Source organism: Hydra vulgaris, chromosome 05 (genome assembly GCF_038396675.1).
Source record: "Hydra vulgaris chromosome 05, alternate assembly HydraT2T_AEP".
In the NCBI taxonomy this organism is placed as follows: domain Eukaryota; kingdom Metazoa; phylum Cnidaria; class Hydrozoa; order Anthoathecata; family Hydridae; genus Hydra; species Hydra vulgaris.
This window is the reverse complement of record NC_088924.1, coordinates 8,287,501-8,312,646: the sequence shown is the minus strand read 5'-3', so window position 1 is coordinate 8,312,646 and position 25,146 is coordinate 8,287,501. Positions and strand designations below refer to the sequence as shown.

Below are 25,146 nucleotides of genomic sequence, written 5' to 3'. Positions count from 1 at the left end.
GTGGTTCCCATAAACCTTCTTAAATTAAGTTCGTACCAAATTCAAAATCGTGGACCTTTAGTTTGGAAAAAATTTCTTCCAATCTTTAGTAAAAAACAAAACTTCGTTTTAAACTGCACTTTGCAAAGTTTTAAGGATGATTCAAAACGGTATTTACTGAACATGGAATTCGATATATTAGATTTCAAATACCTTTTTTGAAAACAATTTAAAGGTTTGGACTGAATCGCTTGAAAATAAATTAAATCTTTATCACTTTCTTTAGCTTTTATTAAAATGGTTTCTAACCATTAGTATAAAAGATAACGAAAATAAAATTGTCTTTTTCGTTCATATTTTTGATGATATTAAATAATCAGCCCAAATACTTATGTTTACATATATTGCTTTTTTTTTTTTTTTTTTTTTTAATTAAACAACGCATTTTTTTTTGTGTTTTTATAACTTTCATGATTTTCTGTCGTTTTTACTTTTTTATTTTTAAAATTATTCTGCTGGAAGATTGTTAGCAACAAATTATTTTATTGCTGAAGTATTTGATTTGTTTTTGTTTTTGTATTTATACTGTCTTTTTGTCTTTTATCATTTATTGTGCATGTAAATTTTTGTGTGACGGGGCTCGGTGATAAGACAACCTGTCTTCTTCTTGCTCCGGCCAGAAAATGATTCGTACAAGTTGTTAATAACAGCAGAGTAAAATAACCGTTAACATTCTTAAACGTTTACTAATAAGAAAATGCAAGTGGCAATCCCAAGAAATAGCGCATGGAAAATTGTATGATTGTAAAAGTTGGAAAATTTAGTATTTTTCATAAAACTTATAATTTTAATTTTTCTCTCATTTAGTTCTAATCTATATAAGTATTTTACAAACAAAATAAGGTATGCATAAGTAATCTTATCAAAGAATAAGTTAAGTTTGAAACATAGTGGTTACACAATGTTAAACCTATTCTCAAAAGTCACAGGATTACACTTTGTTAGTGCAATCCTGCAGCTTTCTGTTAAACAGAAAGTTACAGGATTTCATAGTATGATACTATGTATAATATGACAAAAATTGTTTAGATGCAGTTTAGGATTGGTCACTTACGAAATTTACATATTTTTTAATTGCATTTTAGTTATTATTGTGAAAATAAATAACTTGTGAGTATTTAAGTGAATTATTATATTTCTACAACTCAAATTTAATATATTTTCAATGATAAATAGAGGTAATCAAATATTTCTAGCTGGAGTATAACTTTTGCAAATCCATTGTACATTTTTCAAATTGCGACATTAACGCAAAAAAATAAAAAAGGTAAAAAAAAATATCTGAACATTCTAGTAGCCTAAAATACAATAAAAGTATTTTTCTTATAATTGCTTTTTAAAATAATCATAAAAGGATGTATATTGCTTAAAGTCCCAACTTCTAATTGTAAAAATCAAAGAAAAGAAAATTACGTACAGAAATGGAAATGCCTTAATTTAAGTTTTGATTTGTTTAGCTCAAAACATTCTCGCACATTTTCAATCTAAAATATTGATATCATATTTTTATAAATGATGTTAATCCAAAAAAGATGTTTTGTAAAAAAATAATTATTTTTTAAAACTATTTTATTGCAAATAAACTCAAATATAAAATTATAAAGAAGTCTTTTAGACACATACCAGTTTTTATAGATTGCGTAGACAAATGTTTAGCGGTTGCACTTGATGTCATTGAATGTGACGAGCTAATTGACACTGAATAATTATATGGTAAAGAAAATAATAAATGTTTACTATATATTTACTATATATAGTAAACATTTATTATTTTCTTTATTTGCTTCACAATAAGAGTTATATATAACTCTTATTGTTGTATGGACCCGCTAATTTAGGTGGGTCGAGCTAGTTTAGGGAGCCCATTTGTAAATATAATGGCCCTTTTGCAACTTAAAGAGTTGTTTTTTTTTATATATATATATATAGTAATACCTAGTAGAAAAACTTTAAAGATTTTTGGGCACTAATAAGAGGTTAAATTTGTGGGAGCCTCCAACCCTCTTGTAACGGCATTGTTTACATTATTATTATTTTTAAAATAAGTTAATTATAAAGGTAAACAAGCAAAAAAAAAAAAACACATTTCCATATTTTCAAGCTCTAGAGAATATTTTATATGTCCACTACAATTTCACATGCCGGTCGATCCTTAGCTAACAAAAAAAAAAAGCTCTATGCATAGGAGAAACTGTTCAGAACAAAGTTAAATATCATTACAAATTATAGCTTAAGTTTTTTTGTAAAGATCATTTTGCAATATTATTGAAAAAAAAAGAAAAGCATATACGTTTTTTTACTATGAGGTGGTTTTTATAGAAAAAACTCAAGGTTTTAGTTTAACCTATCAATTTAAATTTTTTGATATTAAAATTTAATACCCTAAAACAAAATTTTAATTTAAAAAAAGAAACAATGCTCTTCTTTAATACAAAATATACCTAAAAATCATGAAACTTTGGCATACCTTCTAAACCTTTAACTAGAAAACAAATTGAAAAAGTTCTTTAAAATTGAGCCTATTTATTTCTTATTAATAAAGTTAAAAACATGCACTAAATTATTAAAATACCTTTTATCTATATTTAAAATATGGCAATAGTTTTCTTGGTCGTGCTTGAGGGAATTTTTTCAACTTTTTGAGTCATAATTTCTCAAAAACGCTTCGTTGAACGCTGAATTGATTTTGGTAAATGACATATATTAAATAAACATACAGTAACTATTGCAAAGTTATAGCATTATTTTTTTCTGTAATTTTGCTATTTAAAATTGAAAAAATTGATAGAAATGCAAAACAAAAAAAAGTATTTATAAAATTGTTATTTAAAGTTTAATATTCACACGGAAGATAAGGATCTGTTAATAAGGATCTATTAATAACGATCTGTTACTTCTTTTTTATTTTGAATGTCTATAAATTCTTTTAATCTTACTAATTGTCTTTCTTCGTTTTTAACCTTTACCAATGATTTCAAAATAATAAACTTCATTTAATTTGCATAAGTTGTAGAACAAAGCACGAACTCTTTCAGGTTGATACCAAATAAACTGACCAATTTAATGTCTTTAATGTTTAATGGTATGTTTTTTAACATCTTAGTTATTTACCAAAATAAAAAGATGAAAATGAAAGATGTTGCTAAGAAAACTTAGGTTTCAAAACATGCGTAGAACTATAAATAATCAAGTTTTTAATTAAAATTTTTTGAAATTTAAGTCTCGCATTAAAGAGCAACAAATTCTAAACAAGAAACAGTTGTTAAAATGTTAAAAAAAACTTTTTGTCATGCACTTTTTTTCTATAAGAACCACCTGGAACATTTTATTTACAGAGAGTTTGTTATCGCACGTTTTTCACGCGCGAATAGACAATATTTAATTATAGTCTGTTTGCAAGTTTAACAAAATGAATGGAAAAATCTTTCAGTTTAATGAACCTTATTGAAAAAACTAAAATACATCTACTAACTAAAAACAATTTTTTGTATTTGATTTTTAAACTTGGAAGTAATTAAGCAGTGGAATGTATATTCGTCGACTGGTTATTTTGACGCAGAAGTGTGTATATAGATTAGAGATGCCACGATATTCAGTCGAATATTCGGCAATACTTAATTATATTAAGGGCTTCGACCTGCTTCGTTTTAGTGCATAAGTCAACTACTCTGTGGGCGTTAATAATAGATTGTGTCACAGCATACATTATTTGTTGACTGATACACCAAATATTTTAACTACAGTTATGCCTAAAAGTTTCATACTCTTCAAACCATTCAGAAAAGTTCAAAAATAACCAGCTCAGATATATCTTGCACTTCTGAGGTAATTTCAGAAAATGCTATAGATTGAATTAGTATAGAAAACTCTAAACTTATTAAAATTTTTATTTTCACAGCAACCTGAACTTAAAGCATGGTTTAACTTTCATGAGAAAGACGATTAAACGATTGCCTTTTATATTAAGTCGCCGGATATTCGTGACATCACTAATATATATATAAATATATATATATATATATATATATATATATATAAATATATATATATATATATATAAATATATATATATATATATAAATATATATATATATATATATATATATATATAAATATATATATATATATATATATATATATACATATATATATATATATATATATATATATATATGAATATATATATATATACATATATATATATATATATATATGTATATATGTATATATATATATATATAAATATACATAAATAAATACATATATATACATATATATATATATATATATATATACACACTTTTTTTGAGAACAAAAATTTAATTTTAGTAATTTTAATTTTTTTTTTTTTTTTTTTCTAAATTGTTAGTTTTCATTATAATAAATATTTTTTTTTTTTTGATTTTTTTCATAACATTTGAATAGACTTAAAATAAGTATATTCGCTGGTGGGAATATACTATATTTTGTTAAATATAATTATTATATCACTTTTTTAAAAATTCAAACAGTACACTCTATCGAAAATTGGTTCTTCATTGGTTATCTAGAAAATCGATCCGTTTATTAGTTTTAAAAAAATTTAACGCGTGAATTTTTTTTCTTTTGGTTTTCTAGAATTCCATCATAGTCACATGAAATCTATTTCTTGTGACTATGTTTCCATCTATCATCTTTGAATTTGATTGGTAGTTGGCTTCCATATTTGTTTTAAACCGGCGAGCAACTTCATTTCTGTCGTTTCTTCAAATTATTGAATTAGCATCAAAAAACGTTATATGTATAGATCTTCATCACCTACATTAAACTCTTGTAACGTAAGTTTTACAATGTCACCTGTTTGTGACATTAATGAGGCACCAACCATTTATGAACCTTAGTAAGTTATGTTTTGTTTATTTGTAAACATTTATAACTTTGTTTATTTTCCCTTAAATGTTTTCTTATTTAAAGTGTTATATTATTAAACGAAAAAATAATTAAATTGATACAATATATTTAGCCAAGATTTTGTGTGTGCACACATACTTTTACACTATTAGGGCTCTATAACATAAAACGTTTGTGCATAATTGAAGACTTTAGTGCTAAAAGTACTTAAGTCGCAAAAAAAAGTTAAGAGAAAACATTGTAATCGTTTTTTTGAATAGTCTTTTTGTTTTTAAAATTTAAATTTATGAACAAAATCAATAAATAAAAATCAGTAAATATAATTTTTAAATAACTAATGAATTATAATTTAATTAAATTTTTATGAATTTTCAAAAAAAAAGAACATATAACAATATTGATAGAAATATATTTTCTTTTAACTTTTTTTGTGTGACTTTTTGCACTAAGGTCTTCAAATGAATGTCTTGAACTTTATTTTTAGTATTCCGTCAGATAAACTGACATTGCCCCCTCTTCTCCTTGCTGCTGTGGAAAGAAAACAAATTAACTTTAGTCTTCCATAAGGATCAAAACTAAAGGAGTACATTGTGAATTTTCTTTTTGATATTATGAAGCAACAGTATGGGTTGTAAATATTTTGATTACTGTTAAATTATAAGTTAAAATAGTATAATTTTCAAATTTTTGAAAGTAAGCATTATTTATCATCAGTATTAAAGTTGGCAAAATGTTGCTATTTTATATTTCTTAACATATAACTATTTCTTCAATAATAATAAAAATTGAAATGAAATATTTTATTGCTTTTCACCAAAGTGAATGCTTTATAGATTTCCAAGTACAAGTAACTTCGACAAAATCGCAAATGCTTTTTCTAAGTTATCCTACTCTAAAACCTCATCACTGCAATGGCTCTGTGAGTATTTAACTGTATAATTAAAACTAATAATATCAATGATGTTACAAAATTATATACAATGCTGTTCAAAAATTTAGCACACATAAGATTTAAGTTTCATTTTTCTTCTTTTAATTGAATTTTTAGGCGGTAAACTTCTTATGCCATTTCAGTTTTTTTTTTTTACAGTTAATTAAAATATACCTTATATAGAAAAAAAAAAAGAAAAAAAATTACGTTAATTTAACCATCTATTTTTAACTTAAACAGAGACCGCTAATTAAAGCGGTGTAAAAAAGCTGCTCATAAGTTTAACACGCTTGCACTTCTATTGTCTTTTAACTGCCGCTCTTTACTTTTTGACGTCAAATTTTTACTAAAAAGTAAATTTAACTATCCATTTTTACATTTTAACTGAACAAAAGCTTCTAAGATATACATAGTATGTATTATCTCATTTGAAATAAACTTGGTATTTTTCGCTTAAATTTTGTCCATAATTTGACCAATAAGATGGGAAAAAAATCAATTAGCTCTGAAATAAAACAGCTTATTGTAGGACTACACCTTGGTGGTTTCAACAGTTCTGAAATTGATCGAACTCTTAAGTCTGTATCTCGTTCATGTGTACTCAGAACAATTCAAAAATTTGAAAAAACTGGCACTACTGCAGACAAAAACCGATCTGGACGACCAAGAATAACAATTATTACCGATGATAATAGTATCTATAGAATTGCAAGAAAAAACCCTAAATACTCAGCCAGAGAGATTGCACGAAAAGTAAATTTGGCTCTAAAAAAATCATATCTCAAGACAAATTGTAAATAGAAGATTGATTGATCGAAAACTTTGTTGCTACGTTGCTGTTAAAAAACCACTGCTTAAACCAATTGATCGGTTAAAACGTTTCAAATTTTGTAGAGCTATTTTAAAAATGACTAATTATGAACTAAAAAGAATATTATTTAGTGACGAATCAAACTTTACAGTTATTAACCGAAAGAACAGAGTGATTATCCGAAGACACTATAATGAGATGTTTCGTAGTCGCTTCATTGTGCCGCGACTACAAGGTGGTGAAGGTTCTGTAGGCATATGGGGTTGCAACACTTATGACGGCCCAGGTCTCTGCTACTTATACGATGGTCGTATGGATCAACATAAATATATAGAAACGCTTGAAAATCATTTAATCCCGACTAGAGACATCTTTTTTAGCAATGAGTTGGAGTGGCAGTTTCAACAAGACAATGCTCCTTGTCACAAGGCGAAAACGGTGACTATTTGGTTTCAAGAAAACAATATTAAGGTACTTCAGTGGCCAGCTAGATCACCTGACTTTAATCCAATCGAAAATATATGGACTGTACTGGACCGCAAACTCACTAAAGCTCCCGTAACATCAGCTGAACATCTTAGGGAAAGTTTGAAAGAGTCGTTCGACAGCTTATCAATTGATTATTGCCGAAAACTTTTTGATTCAATTAAAAGAAAATGTGAACTATGCATAAAGAACAAAGGTGGACATATCCCTTATTGATCTTGCTATTAAAGCAAACTTAAATCCAGGTGTTCTAAACTTATGAACAGCTTTTTTTTAACTTTTTTTTTATATACTAACTTTGATTAAAGATATTTAGTGGCAGACATTTGTTTTTTTTAGTTTTTTTTCTCTTAATGTAATTAAAAAAGTCAAATAAATGTTTCGTTTTTTAAAAAACCCTGAATTTCTTAATTTTTACTTTTATTTCATTTTTTAAGAAAAAAACGCAACTTAAATCTAATGTGTGCTAAATTTTTGAGCAGTATTGTAGCTATTATATAAGTTTTTATATAAGTATTTATAATATTATATAAGTAATTATAAAAGTTTTTCTTTTATTCTATTGTCAGGAACTTCTTATGCATTTGTTGAAGGCAAAATTTTATTGAGCTAACTCTGATTTGCTGAATGAGTCTACTAATCTGTACTCAGGAAAACGTCACTGCCATCATTCAAGTGATAAGGTAAGCACAATTTCGCTGCATATATAAAACATGTTTATATGAAAAAATTACTTACCATATATTAATTAATATATTACAGAATGTGGATGATGGTATAACTCAAGATGTTATAAAAAGCGTGGTTGATGAGTGTCAAAAACTGTGACCTGATAAAGAATCTTTGACTCACCGGATTGTCTTGCCAATTGAGGCATTAAAATATACATGCCAATATGAAAGAACTTTGGATGTCCTAAATAAATTCCCAGTACTTTACCATGATAAAGTTGTTAGTGGTTTATTAGTTATTTTATATCTATATTGCTGTGTTAATGTTGTCTTAAAACTGCAACGTTCATGATATGAGCAATAATTATCCCATTTAACGCAGGTCCTGAAATTTCATTTGTTATATTACTTTTATAAAGAAATATCCTTTAAATAAACATAAATTATATATAAAATACATAACAAAATTAAAATTGCAATAAAAATAAATAAGACTATTAGTTATGTATTTTTTTTTATTTGTTGGCATGGGAAAATTAATATTTCTGTATTAATTCAATTTTTTAGTAGTCAGTGTTTTTGTTCATGCTGCTCTGGGGTATCGCTTCCCAAATTTTTCTAGAATTGCCCCTGCAATGTTAGGGTGGGAGTAAATTTTTTTTTTCTTTATTTAACGGCTTTGTGATATCATTTTCTTTGTTTTATTTTTAGCTTTTTGCAGCAGTAAAAGTTATTACAAATAAAGAAATTGACAATAACTACTTGATATTATTGGGTAGAATGAAGGAGGGAATAAAGAAGTTGATAGATTTAAAAAAACCTTTGTTAGCTAGATGGAAAACATTGTGCAATGAGGTACTGGACGAGATTAGTGATGGTAATAATTGTTAATTTAACATTAAGATTATTTAATTGTTACTCAAATTTTGTATTTTATTTTCCTATTTTTAGCAACAATGAAAAACCTTCATGCATTAATTCTTCCAAGCATTTTTTGTGGCGAAGGAACAATCTTATTCACTATGACGCTAGTAAGTTTTGTTGATCAGTATATTCATTTAAATGATTGTATATCATTATCATCTAAATTGTTTTAATATTCATTTATTTGAATAAAATTTGATAGAAAAAATTCAGTTCACTTTTTATTATTTAAAAACTCAAAAAATTAAAGTCAACTTTTTTATTTTATATACCTTTTAATATTTTTAACATTTATACTTTTTTATTCTAACTATTTGCATATATATTATTATTATTATTATTATTATTGTTATTATTATTATTATTATAAAATAAGGTTAACTTATGCAATTTTCAATATTTGTTAATCTTATGCTTCTCTTTATTAGGATCCAATCTATCCTACCCCAGCTCTGAAAATTAAGGGAGATGCTATAAATCCAACACGAATAAGTCTTGTTTTTCCTTGACGGGGTGACACTAAGCAATTCTGTTCCTGATATAACTTATGGCTTGAGACTTGTCATCTGTTCATATTATATTTTTGATATGGCATATCCAAAGAAACTCCAAAAAACCTTGTCTTTTCTAGATCATTACGTTTTGGAACGAAATAGTAAACTTCCTGGCAACATTTAAAACATTGCTAGTTGTATGAACTTGTAATATAAATTACAAAACTCAATAATATACTAATGTTATTAATTTGTTTCAAAACCTTTTTTTAAATCAAGTTTATTTTTTGAACTCGCTTACAAACTTTTAGTTGTTTTTATAGAGAATTTGTTTCTTTTTCAAATGATATAGTTGTATATTAATATGTTCTATAGCACATAAATATTTCTATATAGAATACGATTTATATATAACACCATTTATTTATATAATGTATACAAATACGTATCAAAAATAAATAAATATGGTAATAAATTATTAAACTTTAGTTTTTGTATTAAATTGAAATCTCTGGCCAAATATTTCTATTCTGCAAAACATAACTCATGAAGTTAAGTTATGTAAAATAATCATAAATGCATTGAAAATTGCGTTTCGTGTTAAGCATTTTGACATAAAATATTAATTTTATCGCTATTGCCGAAAAACCAATTTTTGGTTTTACGGCTTGTCCCAATAAACAAACCAATTTTGATTATCCAGAAAACCAAATAGCGTCGGTTTTCTAGAAAACCAACTTAGTTTGATTATCTGGATATTCAAATTGGTTTTTCAGAAAACCGAAATAATTTGGTTTTCCGTAAAACCAGAATAAATTGGTTTTCTAGATATTCAAATTTGGTTCGTTTATTGGGACAAGCCGTAAAACCAGAGTGTAATTGCTTTATTAACATTAAAAAGCGTATGTGTAGGTAGTGTAAACTTACACTAAGAAATATACGTGGTTTGTTTTACTTAAAACTAGTTGTGCGAGGATTTTTAATTGTTTTATCGAGAGTTACTTGTTGTTGTTTTACGTAAGAGTCGTATTGTAAAACGAATTCAATTTATTATAATTGAGAAGTATATACAAATACGCGATAAACACAAAGAAGATATTGCAGATCACAGCTAGTAGAAGAAGAGCTGCTTGAGTCCGTTGTTGCTTGATTGGTTACTCCAAGAGTGCGAGCCTTAAATAAGCACGATATTTATACATATTCCCAAGGGGGACATTAATTGTTTTATACAAGCAGCCAAGCCAAACGATTTACGTTTCATGACGATTTGATTAGCGCACTTGTAACTTTCGATAAATATACCGTAACAACTTCTTAGTTTTTAGGGTCCGAGGCTGTAAATATATCCATAATCAAAGATAGGTTTCTGAGATCAGTAGACACTCAACAATAAGGATGGCCCTTTTACTTATTTTGATGTAAAAACCAGCCACGCGAGAGTCATAGGGGCTTATTTTTATTATATTTTATATTGTTGAGTAAAAATGGGTTAGTGGCCATAATCAAACTTTTGCGGGAAGAAGGGGCAAAATTTCTTGCTACGCTACTGGTTTCTACCGACGCATGCAAACCTTGACTATGCGAGGAGCCCATTTTTAAAACGTGCTAAGTCTAACTAAACATATTTTGAGAAAACAACAACAAAAAAAAACTTCTACTTTTTTTGTTTTTTTTGTTTTTTATTACAATATTTAAGATACATTACAAGTACATGTAAAAGAACTTCAAGTGAAGATATTGATATTGGATACTCAAGGAAGATCATTAAGTCTCGTCACAGATAACCGCTCTTAAAGAAGTTTGAATAAAATAAATTTAAACTTTTCTTTTCTTGAGGTGTAACTATTAGGTCCTTTGAACCACTTAATTATCTGAACAATAATACTAATATTCACTTTTCAATTAAAATTTTTTTATAGTTTTCTAAATAACACATCTTGTGATCATTGAGTTATATTTATGAAATATAATCACTGAAATCTTAAATCGTTGAATATAACATAAAATAGTTTTGTAATGAGGTACTTCCCAATACAATTCCAGATTCTACAAATGTTTTTTGAAATTAAGTTACAAAAGATTGGAGCGTTTTCGATTCCACAAACAAAAACGCCACACCATTGTCAAACGATGATTCACCTCTAATAATACATAATAAACATTTGAAGATACGCATCCATACACATGCATCCATACACATGCATCCATACACATGCATCCATACACATGCATCCATACACATGCATCCATTTATTATTATTGTTTTTTTTATAGCTTTTTTTAAATTTTTTTTTTTTACATATTGATGGGTTAATTCTAAAACATTTTATGCCCATTTGTGACAGACAGACAATTGTAAGAAAAACGATATTAAAAGTTTAAACTCGTATACAAATTTAAATATTTAAAAACATATTATAACTATTATTTTATTGTATTGCTTCAACATTTCAATGTAAAATGTTTTCAAATATTTAAAAACATATTATGTTTTTAAATGTTTGAATTTGTAAGCCAGTTTAAACTTGGAAAATTGTTTTTCTCACAACTGTCTAAAATAAACATACAAAGTTTTTAGGAACAACCCATCGATATATTGTTATTGATTATTTTATTTTTATTTTATTTTTTTTCTCAATGTTTTTGTAATTTTTTTATTTTTGTTTTTTATTTTTTTTGTAACAAAATTAAATTTAATATTTGAAAGTACATAAAGTTCTTAATACAATGCTATTAATTAAAAAAAAAGTCACAATTCGGTAAATAACATAAGTCTATCGTACAAATAACATTAAACATGGATAGGAGATCACCTTGTCTTTGCAATACCTTTACGCTGAACTTAAACTACTGTTAAAGTATATACATTTCGTAATATAGCATTAAAAGCTATAATAAAAAAAAATGGTAAATATTAATAGTCTACTAATACAAACTAGGGCTGAGCTTTTACCGAAAATTTACTGGTAAATCGGTATAATTATGTCGTTAAATTTCGGTTAATGGTTTTTACTATACTATACTATAAACTAATTTTTTTAATGTTTAAAAGTTCGTTATGATTTCTTTATCACCGTCAGAAACCCACATATTATTCCTAATGTTATGTATGCTGATTTCCTTTACGTAAATCAGAACTCCTTCCGCTTGTTTATTTATGCTCAAAAATGCTCAAAAATATGCTCAAAAATGCTTTAAATTATATTTAAAGGTTTGATATAGCTTAATCAATAAATTAAAACTTTATTTTTTCCTATCCACTAAGCTGTTTATTTTGTTTGGAAACTAATGTTGGTTAAGTTTTGTTTAAACATTTTAAGAAAGGCATTACTACTTTTTTGTGATATATTTATTGTTGCTTTCATCAATCAATTTGATTTTCTTTCTGTCAAAATGTTAGACGTTTGGAAACACTGCACCTTAAACAAACAAAAACAGTGACGTGCAAAATATTTGAAAATACCAGGAAATACTCAAGTTCTATATCTAGAATGTTATATCGCCTAAATAAAAAACATGGAATCAAAAAAGAAACACAGGAAAAGTTGACCACAAAAGCTGCAACAGAATCAACAATGCCTAAGATTTCAACTTTTTCCCAAAGCAACCAATTGAAGAAGTGATTTTAAGACTTACAGCAACGGATGGATTTAGTTTCCACGCCATTGTTAACATCTCTTTCATTTGATTTGCAATGTGTGAAAAAGGTTATGCCTTTCCGAAAAATCGATTACAACACGTTGCAAGTGACGAAGATGAAGTCAGCAGTGACGAATCCGAATCTGACACCGAAGTCAGTCCAAAAGTAAAAGTGCACCTGCAATCAGTCATTGCAAAAGCCCAAAAAATTGTCAAGTTGTTTTAAATATCTCCAGTCAAAAATGATGTTCTTCAAGAAGAAATCAAGAAACAGCACGGAAACAAGCTTTCACTTATCCTTGATTGCAGAACAAGATGGAACAATCTACTGTCGATGATTCAACAGTTTCTCAAAGTTAAAGATTCACTCAGTAAAATATTGAAAGACGTTTCTCCATATTTGATTTCCAGTGATGGTGAAGTAAATATTTTATACAACATTGTTGCTGCTCTTGAAGCAGTTAAATTGGCAGCAGAAGCCTTTTGCCGACAGGATGCAACTCTTCTTACTGCTGAGGGAATTTTCAAGTTTCCTTTCAACAGACTAAAAAAACGAGATTCAACTCTTTGCATTGCAATGAATAGTGCAATTTTGATAAGTTTTGAGGAGAGAAGGCAGAGTAATCTTGTAAGCTTGTAGAAATACCTTTCCAATCCAGAATGTTTATCCGACATTAAAGAAAATCGAGTTTTCAAAATGCCTTTGAAGTCTATACTTTAAAAGACTGTGAAAAATTTGTTGTCTAGACTATTCACAGCAAATCTAGATAACTTAGAATTCATTCAAGAAGTGTGTGGCTCAGAAAATCTCGATGAAAATCCACTTTCACTTAAAGATGAACTCGAGGAAGCAATTAAGCATTCGGCCGAAAAACAGCAATTCAACAACTCAAAAAAAAAAAAACTCATCAACGATTCAAACAATGAATTCAAAGCCATTTCGAAAGCAATGTTGGTGTATGAAGCTACTGGAAAGAGAATTGCCAATCTTGAACTTTTGTTCTTTGCACTGGAGACTATCCCTCCAAAAAGAATTGAGTCTGAGCGAGTCTTTTCTGCTGCTCGATTATTTGTGACGAAAATTCTATTCTAAGTGAATGACAGCTTACTTGATACACTTTATTTCCTCCAAGTTAATTTTTTTATCAATATAACAATAAAGATATTAGATCTGAATCTCATAAAGACTTTATTTTGAAACGAAAAAAAATTTTATACGAGTTTAAATAATTTTTTTATTTTTTACTGATTTCACCAGTAAACTATGCTTTTTTTTTTTACCGAAGTAGCACTAAATTTAAAAGTCGGTAAAAGCTCAACCCTAATCCAAACAAATTAAAACGCAGAAGATCACCTTTACATAAATTATCACTAAAAAAAAATAATGTCGTCATTGAGAAAGATAATTTTTCAAAATTAATAAGACGTGCTTATAATATATACTTATGTTGACAATAAAGAGGCTTCCGCTTATTTTTGTGGGTACTGCCCCAAGTAATATTTGCATAATTAATATGACAGTGTGTATAGGAGTAATACAGTTGAGTTAATAAATGTTTATTTAAAACGCTTTTTGCTTTATAAAAAACTCCAATACTTTTTGCAATCTTGGTGCGTTAGTGTTTGAGGTGAATCTTCCACGATAGATTTCCATCTATCATAATACCTAATAATTTTTTGGACCTTGCTCTATTAATTTGAATGTTATCAATATAAAGAAGAGACATATCACTAAGGATTAAATTTTTTTAAGAACTTGGATGGAAGAGTGTAACTACTCTTTGTTGCGCATCAACAAAAGTTGATACTTTCTTCGTCCATTTTTAAGAAAAAAATTTTAAATTGGTCTAATATTTAAATAGATAATATTTGCCGTTCCTACTATAGCTATAATTGGCAATGCATTGTGGTAAGTGTATGCCGCAGTAATCATAACAAATTCTGGATTTCATGAAAAAGCTTTTTATATTACATATAAAATTGATTTTTCTCAGGAAGAATCTTATCTCCGGAAAACTCTGTAGTTAGCTAGGATAAATCATAAAATAAAAAAAAGGCGGCAAAATTACTTGTTATGTATCACTTTGTTACAATAATTCTTCAAAACAAAAAGAACTTTTTTACTATGTCATTCCCAAAGAAAAAGAATGAGGGAAAAAATAGCTTCATCAAATTAGCAGAAAAGATTTTAAACTATTGCTACCCACAGAGTTTGTTCAGCTCATTTTATCGCTGCGAAAAGAACTTACATAAACAGAACTCCAACCATTGTTCTAAAAACATTACAACTTGAATCAAGTAAAAACAGTAAAACTAATAACAGCAGTGGCTGTAAAGAAAAAAAATTTTTTTCCATTCCGTCACACACAAACACGGAAGTTAAAGAAAAAGGTCACACCTATAAACAAAAATTAGCAGCTAAGTTGGAAGAACTAAAATCAAAACTGAGCAGTATGGAATTAGATAGTATAAAACGAGACACGAAATACAAAAATAAAATACTATGTTATTTAACTCACAGAATTCATAATAGACAGATTCATAATAACATAATAAGGTCCATTTTAAATTTTATACTGGCTTTGAAAGTTATGAACTTTTAAAGTTAATTTTGAATATTTTTAACCAAAAGCTAGTTGTTTAATATACTGGGGCTTAAATAGAATATATTGGCAATAAGATAAACAGTGTTGTTAAAAAAAAAAGGACGCACAGGAATTCTTACTCTAGAAACATAATTTTTTATGGTTTTGTGTAGACTATGATGTGGTTTTCTTATTGAGGATTTAGCAGTTAGATTCAATATATCAACAGGCAACGTAAGCCGAACACTAATAACATGGATAAATTTTCTTCACTTGCAGTTTCGCCGAATTCCTATTTGGGCATCAAGGAAATAGTTTCAAAAACAATACTCAACTGTTTCGAAAAGATGTATCCTTCTATTAAAGTAATTCTAGATTGCACAGAAGTGTTTACTGAGATGCCAATAAATCACCGTAGTCAATCAGCTCTGTTTTATTCCTATAAGCATTATAATGCTGCAAAAGGATTGATTGGAATTGCTCCTATTGATGCAGTGACATACGTATTAGATATGTAGAATGATACGAATGGAGAAGCTCTAATTTTCAAATTATAAAATATTCAAAAATAACTACTTTATGAGAACCAAGTGAGTTATGGCAGACAGAGGATTTGAAATTGATGGAAACCTTCCAAAAAATGTTTCATTAAATATACCCTCTCTCTTAGAAGGAAAAACATAATATTGGAGGTAAAGTAGAAATAGTCTTTTTCCATTTCATTACTTTAGGAAAAATTATTTTTTTTCGATGTTAAACTTTTCTTTAGTTATTTCACGTCATAAACATTTTCTTAGGTCACCTACTTGATCCACTTTAGACTTATAGCAAAAACAACAACTCTTTATAACAATCTAACTATCAAATTTACAACAAACAAGGAAAAATAAGTATGGCTTGATCAAAGAATATTTTATCCAGACAGTGTTACATTTGAATCATTTTTACCTGTAGTATATAAATTTCTTAATCATGTTTTGATGCGGCATATATTTTCCACAATGCATTGCAAAATTTATCTACAATGGCAACGACGAATTCATTATATAAAATGTGGAAATAGAATTGTCTCAAAAAATTTTATTTTTGTGACTTTTTGCAGATTGGCTCCTCATGTCACTGCTCCGTTAAAGTGCGCCTTTTTTACAGGGTTTTTTTTTTGCCTTTGTGATGAATTTTCTTTTGCTCTTTTTGATCAAATTTTGTTGTGGCCTCACAACATATATAATGCCATACAACATGTTTACAACATGTTTTGTCGTGGCAGTATAATGCCATACAACATGTTTACAACATGTTTTGTCGTGGCAGTATAATGCCATACAACATGTTTACAACATGTTTTGTCGTGGCAGTATAATGCCATAAAACATGTTTACAACATGTTTTGTCGTGGCAGTATAATGCCATACAACATGTTTACAACATATTTTGTCGTGGCAGTATAATGCCATACAATATGTTTACAACATGTTTTGTCGTGGCAGTATAATGCCATACAATATGTTTACAACATGTTTTGTCGTGGCAGTATAATGCCATACAACATGTTTACAACATGTTTTGTCGTGGCAGTATAATGCCATACAACATGTTTACAACATGTTTTGTCGTGGCAGTATAATGCCATACAACATGTTTACAACATGTTTTGTCGTGGCAGTATAATGCCATAAAACATGTTTACAACATGTTTTGTCGTGGCAGTATAATGCCATACAACATGTTTACAACATATTTTGTCGTGGCAGTATAATGCCATACAATATGTTTACAACATGTTTTGTCGTGGCAGTATAATGCCATACAATATGTTTACAACATGTTTTGTCGTGGCAGTATAATGCCATACAACATGTTTACAACATGTTTTGTCGTGGCAGTATAATGCCATACAACATGTTTACAACATGTTTTGTCGTGGCAGTATAATGCCATACAACATGTTTACAACATGTTTTGTCGTGGCAGTATAATGCCATACAACATGTTTACAACATGTTTTGTCGTGGCAGTATAATGCCATACAACATGTTTACAACATGTTTTGTCGTGGCAGTATAATGCCATACAACATGTTTAGTATTGTGGGACATAGAATATTAAAACAGTTTTCAGCCATGTAAACTATCTAATACGATAGATTATACTACGTCAAATTCAATGTTAAAAGGTTTTATCATCCAAACCAACTAGAATTACTTAATTAATAATCTCTTTAACTAATAATATTATTATACAGTTGCATAAAAATGTGGTGGTCAGAACACTTTTTAATGTGTTGTTAAAAACCATGTTAAACTCATTTAAAGATACTCTGGATAAACAATAATATAACAGTGTCTACTTGCGTAAATTTTATGTAATATTATTTTAAAAAAATGGTGTAAACTTTACACAATCATAACTTTTGAACACATTGAAAATTAGTATATGAAAAAACCTGTCGACTTAACCTTGGCGTAAGAAAATAAAAGAATAAAAGTTAATTTGTTGCCCTCACAATTGGGGTAAAGATAATAAATGTTTTAAGGTATTTTTTTTAAGCTTTAATCACAATGACTTTTGTTTCTTAATCTACGCTTACGGTTTCCTAATCTAACTCGGGTTACACGTGTAATACACAAAGGAGTAGTAAGAGATATTTAATCAGTAGTTGCACGTGACCAAGGGGCCCAATTTCTATTTCTCTAAAACAACAACTTTTAAATAAAAAAAAAGAAAAAAAAACAAGCTCTTTAAATATCTTGGGACTCCTAAGCCTCGCTGCTTTGGGCCCCTTTGCTTGAGGAACCGTAAGTTTTTCATAAACTGACCTTGCGATAGCTACACTACTGATATTACACGTAAATAAAGATATTTACATAAAATTTTTTTCGTGTTTATATAAAGTACCGTAGTTTTATAATTCAGGCCTGGACTAAGACTTTTTGAGTATGGGGATATTTTTGAGAAGGTGGCATTTTTCGTATCAAATTGGAAGAAAAAACAAACCAAAAAAAACCCTCCTAAAAAGTTCGGGGTTCTCAAATATGCGGGGAATGCGGTTATACCCCCTATAATCTAGGATTGGTTTAAACCTTCCCTCCTTAGTCTTTAAATAATAAAAAATTTATACAAAAGTTAGAAAAAATAACAAACAATTTTTTCTTTTAAAAAGTCTACCCTTTGTGAGTCTTCCATAAGTATATGCGCCTTTTGCGCACTGCCATGTTTCAGCTTTGTTTGCATTCCAGATCTTCCGAATAGTTGACCATAGATTAAATATTTTTAAGACATTTTGGCTCAAAAATAATTCATAGCCAAAACGATCATGGACCGAAACTAGAGGGAGTTTTTATCATGGGCAGAAACCTATTACTGATATTTTCAAAATTTACAAGGAAAAAATACCTAACCAAATGTTACCGCAAACTAAATGTTAGTTACTTAAAGTTTTGCATATTTGCATTACTGTTGTAAAGATCCTATCAATGTTATTGTAGAATATAAGTAAATTTACTTCTTAAATATATATTACTTTTAATTTACTTTTAAAATTTCATAACATGTGAGTTTATATAGATTAAATTTTATTTTATATATTAATTTTTTAATGACAACATAATATTATTTATGAAATTAGTAATATTTACTTAAAAAACATTATTTTGTTTATAAAAATAATTTACATTTGGTAGCATACTTTAATTCATTCTTAGCTTACTTAGCATTCTGTTACTCATTTTCATACGCAAGTTTTTTTTCTACAATTATGATATTATAATTTTTTAAATAAGTTATTTTTATATGCATATAAAAATAAGAAAGTTGTAAGCCTTGATATGTTTTAACATTACGTAATTTGAAATTTACTTAAGTTAGATATTTCCATACACCCTCGTTCACATTTTCTGTTAGTTTCGTGTCAAATAAGAAACGCGCAAATGAGTAACGGCAACATTAAATTAAATATTAATGTAATACACCAACTTTTAAATGTAAAGGTAAAAAGCTTTTTCATGCGGCTTTCTTTTAAATAAAATAAGTAAATTACTTTTGATGTAATCTACTTTGACATAACATACTTTTGAAAGTATAAGACTTTACCATAAGACTTAATCTTTAGATTATATTTTATAATTTTTAAAAAGTTTGGTAGATGAAATGAAAAACTAAAACACCTATAACCTATAAACACCTTGTATTAATGTGGTTAAGAAAGAATAAACAAGAGCTATACTAAGAATAAAAATAAAAAATTACCTGAAATTTTTAACGATACTAAAGTTAATCCTATAAATAGATAAACCAATTTCATGTTCCAAACAAACTTTATCTTCTTTAACAATATTTAATAAACTTAACGGATATATATATATATATATATATATATATATATATATATATATATATATATATATATATATATATATATATATATATATATAATTATATATTTGTGTATAAAAGAAATAATTGCTTATAAAAGTGTTAAAAAAAAGTTTTATTCTCATATTAAGTTATAGCACCTTTTAAATAGGTGTGTATTTTTGTTGCAAAACGACAATGAAATTCAAGTTTTTTTTGATTTTTTTCACTAAAAAAATAATATTGTGTTTTAAAATATTTTAACTGATTTTGTTTTAAATGATTTTTTGGCCACTAGTCTGCTTGATCTTTCATTAAATGCCTCAAAGTTTTAATATATTTTTTCAGCTGTTTAAAGATTTCTTTTTTTTTCTTTGATTTATTTTTTATTTGTTGAATCCTGTAAGCATATTGAACATACAATGCCAATTGATACAAATATACAGTTAAAATTTAGGCACTTGTTTTTTATTTTATTTGTATGTTGATCATTTGTAAAACTATTAATCTTGATTTCTAAATAAGTTAACTCAAACTCAACTTTAACAATAAAAAATAATTAACAAATTACAATTAATTATATTTATTTTAATCACGCTTTTTAAACATTCGCATTAGCTCATACTTACATCAAGGGGAAAGTTAAGTTTTATTTCTTGTTGTTTTTTTTCCCCAGTGTTTTTTTTTCTTTCGTTTTCTTTCTAGTCAGCACGTTTTCTTTACTTTTATTATTTGATTGTTAAATCTTGAGCTTTTATTTGTAGACTATATTATTATAGTTTCTAATAATAAAAGGCGAAAAGTGTTAACTTATTTAAATGTAATCGTAATATCAAAAATACTCTTATAAATAACAATTTTAATTAATGTTCAGAGGCGGCAGTAAGTTTTAATGTTGTTAATAAAGTTAACGACAATATCTAACTTCGAACTTATTATGCTTACAAATATGGCAAACGAGGCTATTTTGAGGCAATATTGTGTTTAGGATCACCTGAAATCATACAATTTTATTCCCTTTTCATAATATTAGGGCATTTAATAATAAAAAAAGAGTTCCCGCAGTTCTAAAAGGAGTAAACATTATGTTGTTGTATTTTCGGTCTAATAATTATTTATAAAATTTTAGATTTTAAATTTTACACATGATACACATTTTATATTCATACATACGTACATACATGCATGCATACATATGCATGCATACATGCATACATGTTTCAAACTTCACCCTTGCTTAAGACGTATAAAGAATTCAAAAAACTCTGTCTATATTGGGCATTTTTCAAGTTTTATAAAAATTTTGTAAAGGCGTATTTTATAAGTTGTATAAAAAATGTCTTTCTTTAAGACGTGTGAATATTCTAGTCGAGAGGACGTCTAAAAGTCGTTTTTAACAATGCGTGTTTATCTTATTCGACCAATTATTATAATAATAATTGTCTATAGACATCTAAAATGCTTCTTATGTTTACAGGCATTAGAAATTTTAATGCTAGATAGTGCACAAGTTTCTTTGTGTATATTTTTTTAAGTTTTCTAATAGGGCTAAAATGTGTAAAAATAATTTGACAACTCCCAATTGGTAGTTAGTTAGAAGTTTTACATGATTATACTCTGTTTCATAAGTTGAAGAAATTTTTTATTTCGATATACTTTCAAACATATCAAACAAATAACTTCAAATGAGTTTGAACATCTTGTTTCATTTTGTGGTTAGATATTAAATTGCTGCTAGTTATAATTTTTTACATGCAACTGCTGGAAGATTTAGGTGTATTGTTATTTCTTTGCATATAGTTAAAAAGCCTATAATTGATTTTGGGCTCAATATAGAATTATAAATAAAAAGTTGCAAGGATTAGACTAAGCATGGATTTAGTGCTATTCCACTGATTTTTATTCCAGGTTGTTTCTATTATCCCTAACCGGAAGATAAATTATGCTTAAAGAGAATTCAAAAGACTCAATATCTTAAAGTAAATACTCATTAATGAGCACATTTGTTTGACTTTCGGCGAAATCAATGAGCTGTCCGAATACCCGTTGTCAGAAAAAAAACTTTTTCTGCTGAGTTTTCTACTTTTATATATATATATATATATATATATATATATATATATATATATATATATATATATATATATATATATATATATATATATATATATATATATATATATATATATATATATATATACATATATATATACATTGGCGGGCGGTGACAATAAATTTGGTGAGAGCAGGAAATATTAACCGAAAAGTATCGCAACCACTAGCTCTCTGCATAATTGATGCTTTGGTCTTTGTTAGGAAGTCTTTGGTTGCAAGCTTTTTTTGATGTCTTAATTTTTTTTAAAGTACTAAAACGCCGTTCAGCATCAGCTGTAGACACAGGTGGGACCAAAGCTATCTCTGTCAAATTTAATACTTCAGAAACCAGGTTATTTTCATGCATAAATTGGGATAGAGCATTAATGGTTCCGATATTGCTAAAAACAGCATTTTTATACAAAACGGTTTTTTCGGAAATCAATTTAACTTCACTTAGCATTAGTTTGTTAGAATATTTTTTATATGATTTCGAGGAAAATATTGTCCATTAAAATCGAAAATGATGTAAATATTTTAATCCTTCTAAATCTGTCGCTAATTTCTTAAACAACTTTATCACAAGCATCTTTAGCATCTTCTATTAGTAGTTCGATTGACGTGTTTCGTTTTATTCGGTTTTCAGGTATTTCTTTGCAATTTTTAAAGATCTATTCAGGAACGTTATCAGTGATGCTATTTTGTATAAAATTTATGGATAACTCAAACTTTTCAAACGCTTCCATTTATTGAATAAAAAAATGATATTGAATTGAATTGAATAAAAAAATGATAAAAAAAAGTTGAACTCTAAATCTTCCAAACATTTCTTGAAGCCAACAGAATGCCACACGCTTGAACTAACTTATCCTTCACCAGTGGCGGATTACGACTTTTCCGGGCCCCGTTCCACTAACAACGACAAGAATGAGTAAAACAAAGATTTTCTTGAAAACGCTGTCACTGATATTTTTTTATATACAACTTTTATATTTATTTTATTGAATTAAATTGAGTGATTTTTTTCTGCTTTTCTTCCCTGCAAACTCTGCAATCACATTGCTGAAATCCAAAGTTTCTAATAATTTTGACTCAATAGTTAATCTTGCTATATTACGTAAACGACTATGGACCATTGTTGATCGGTGCATGTTCTTAACTCTTTTAAGAGTAGAGAATGATCTCTCAGCCTTGCAATTTGTTATGGGAATAGTTAGAAATAAGCGATATGCTGTATAAACATTTGGAAATACATCAATAATATCGGTTTCAACAATCCAACTTAAAACATGGAGAGGAATCAATGTGTTTTCAGTCTCAGATTTATCTTTTTTATGCGAAAAAAAACCCGGAGGCTGCAACTTTAATAATGTTACAAATTGTTCTATTTCAAATATGAAACTATCTTCTAAATCATTTGAGTACACTTCTACAATTTTTTTCGCGCTAACTTGCAATTCCATGGTACTAATAGTTAACAGCTTCGATAGAAATCCAAATAACTTATTTACGTGGTTGTAACCATCACTTCTTATAGTTAATTGTGTCACAAGTTTGTCAATAATGACAAAAAATGTATTCCCTCGAAACTTGTCGGATACGCTTAAGGAATCAACTTGGTTTTCTCCGTTGCTCAATTTTTTAATTACCTTTCTTTTGTTCTTATCCGATTAGTCTTTTTCAATAAACGAGCTAAGTTTTTTTGATTCATTCTCAAATCTCGTAAAGTCGTTTCGTAAGTTTTTTACAAAGTCAATTAGTGAAAGTAACATACTGCTTGCTGTATGCAAATCTAATTCAACTTTTTGAAGAAATTTGCTAACTGCATTAAACCTCTTAAGTATGTGATGCCAAAGTACAACCAAGAATGCAAACTCTAGCTTAGTGATCTTATTTAATAAACACAAAGCTTCATGACGAGTATCAGATTTTTCTTCTGTATCCTCAGCTATATGACATAGCGCTGCATGAATCCCATCAAAATTTTCTACCAAACTTTTTGAAGCATCTTTCATGACCTTCATGACCATCGTGTATCTGATAGGCGCTTGAGTGTATGATTGAGTGCATGATTTCCTTTCAATAAATCCCATCTATGTGTTGAAGCTACAAAAAATGAATACAAACTCAGGAGGACGCAAAAATAGTTGATAGAATTGATGCACTCACTGATACTGCACTGCCCTACTAAATTTAAAGAATGTCCAGCGCAGGGGATATAAAAAGCTAATTCACTCCGCTCTTTTAAACGTGCCTGTAATCCAGAATATTTACCAGACATGTTGCTTGCATTATCGTATGCCTGTCCCCGACAATTGGTTATTTCAATATTATATCTTTCCAGTAGATCTAAAATGTCAGTAATCAAAGATTTACCTTCGTGGCTTTTAATTTGTAGAAAACAAAAAAATCGTTCATACACGTGGCCAATTAGATAATAACGAAATATCACAGAAAGTTGATCCACGTGAGAAATATCAGTAGTCGAATCTACGATAATTCCCCAGTATTTTGCTCTTTTTATTTCGGTAATAATGTGCGTTAAAACCTTTTGAGACATAATATAAATTAGCTCTTCACAAATAGTTTTAGACAAATAATTTACATTACCTTTGCCTTTATTTGCAAAAAAGTCAATGTGTTGCTTTAAAACTGGATCAAATTGAGTCAACAGTTCTAACATGCCTAAGTAATTTCCGTTATTTGACGATCCTATAACTTCATTATGGCCTCGAAATGCTAAACCTCTTCTGGCTAAAAAACGAATAACCGCAACTATTCTATTTAAGATTGCAGACCAATAATTAAATTCCCTTTTAATCTGGGTTACCATATATTCATCGACATGAGTATTTTGTTTTATGAATTCTATCCACTTAATCATACATTGAATATGTTCCTTGCTGTTTTCGTGGCCGAAAATAGTTTGTTTAGCTTTTTTCCAATTGTAAAAGCCACTTTTGACAAATACGTTGTCGAAATCGGTTGAAAACAACTTGCAAACATAACAAAATACACATCCAGTGGATTCAGGAAACATTAACCATTTTCGGTCACACTTTTCGCCATTATTCATCACTTTTTGAAAATATTGAACCGAATAATATCTGTACTGGTTTTTGAACATCCGCTTCGAAGATTCGAAATTAGAGTCTTTATTTTGAAAAAAAGCACACCCCTTGTTTAAATACTTCATACGTTCATTTTCCTTTAATTGTAATGGCCATAAAGC

General features: G+C 27.9%; 2 protein-coding genes across 3 annotated transcripts in view; both read right to left on the bottom strand.

Moving 5' to 3' along the window:
• LOC136071832 (tissue alpha-L-fucosidase-like) overlaps window positions 1-19,823 on the bottom strand; it is an 89,050-nt gene extending 69,227 nt beyond the window's left edge. The window contains exon 1 of one of the 2 annotated variants that reach the window (XM_065797284.1): window positions 19,716-19,823. In XM_065797284.1, coding sequence (XP_065653356.1) covers window positions 19,716-19,770 — 55 coding nt within the window. In that variant the 5' untranslated portion in view covers window positions 19,771-19,823. Of the gene's footprint in view, window positions 1-1,662; window positions 1,737-19,715 lie in introns of those variants that run through there. The other variant, XM_065797285.1, reaches the window with a different exon arrangement.
• Window positions 19,824-23,934: 4,111 nt separating this feature from the next.
• LOC136080157 (zinc finger MYM-type protein 1-like) overlaps window positions 23,935-25,146 on the bottom strand; it is a 1,538-nt gene continuing 326 nt past the window's right edge. Inside the window, exon 2 of the mRNA XM_065796770.1 lies at window positions 23,935-25,146. This exon is cut by the window's right edge and continues 23 nt beyond it. Within this exon, the coding sequence (XP_065652842.1) occupies window positions 23,935-25,146 (1,212 nt within the window).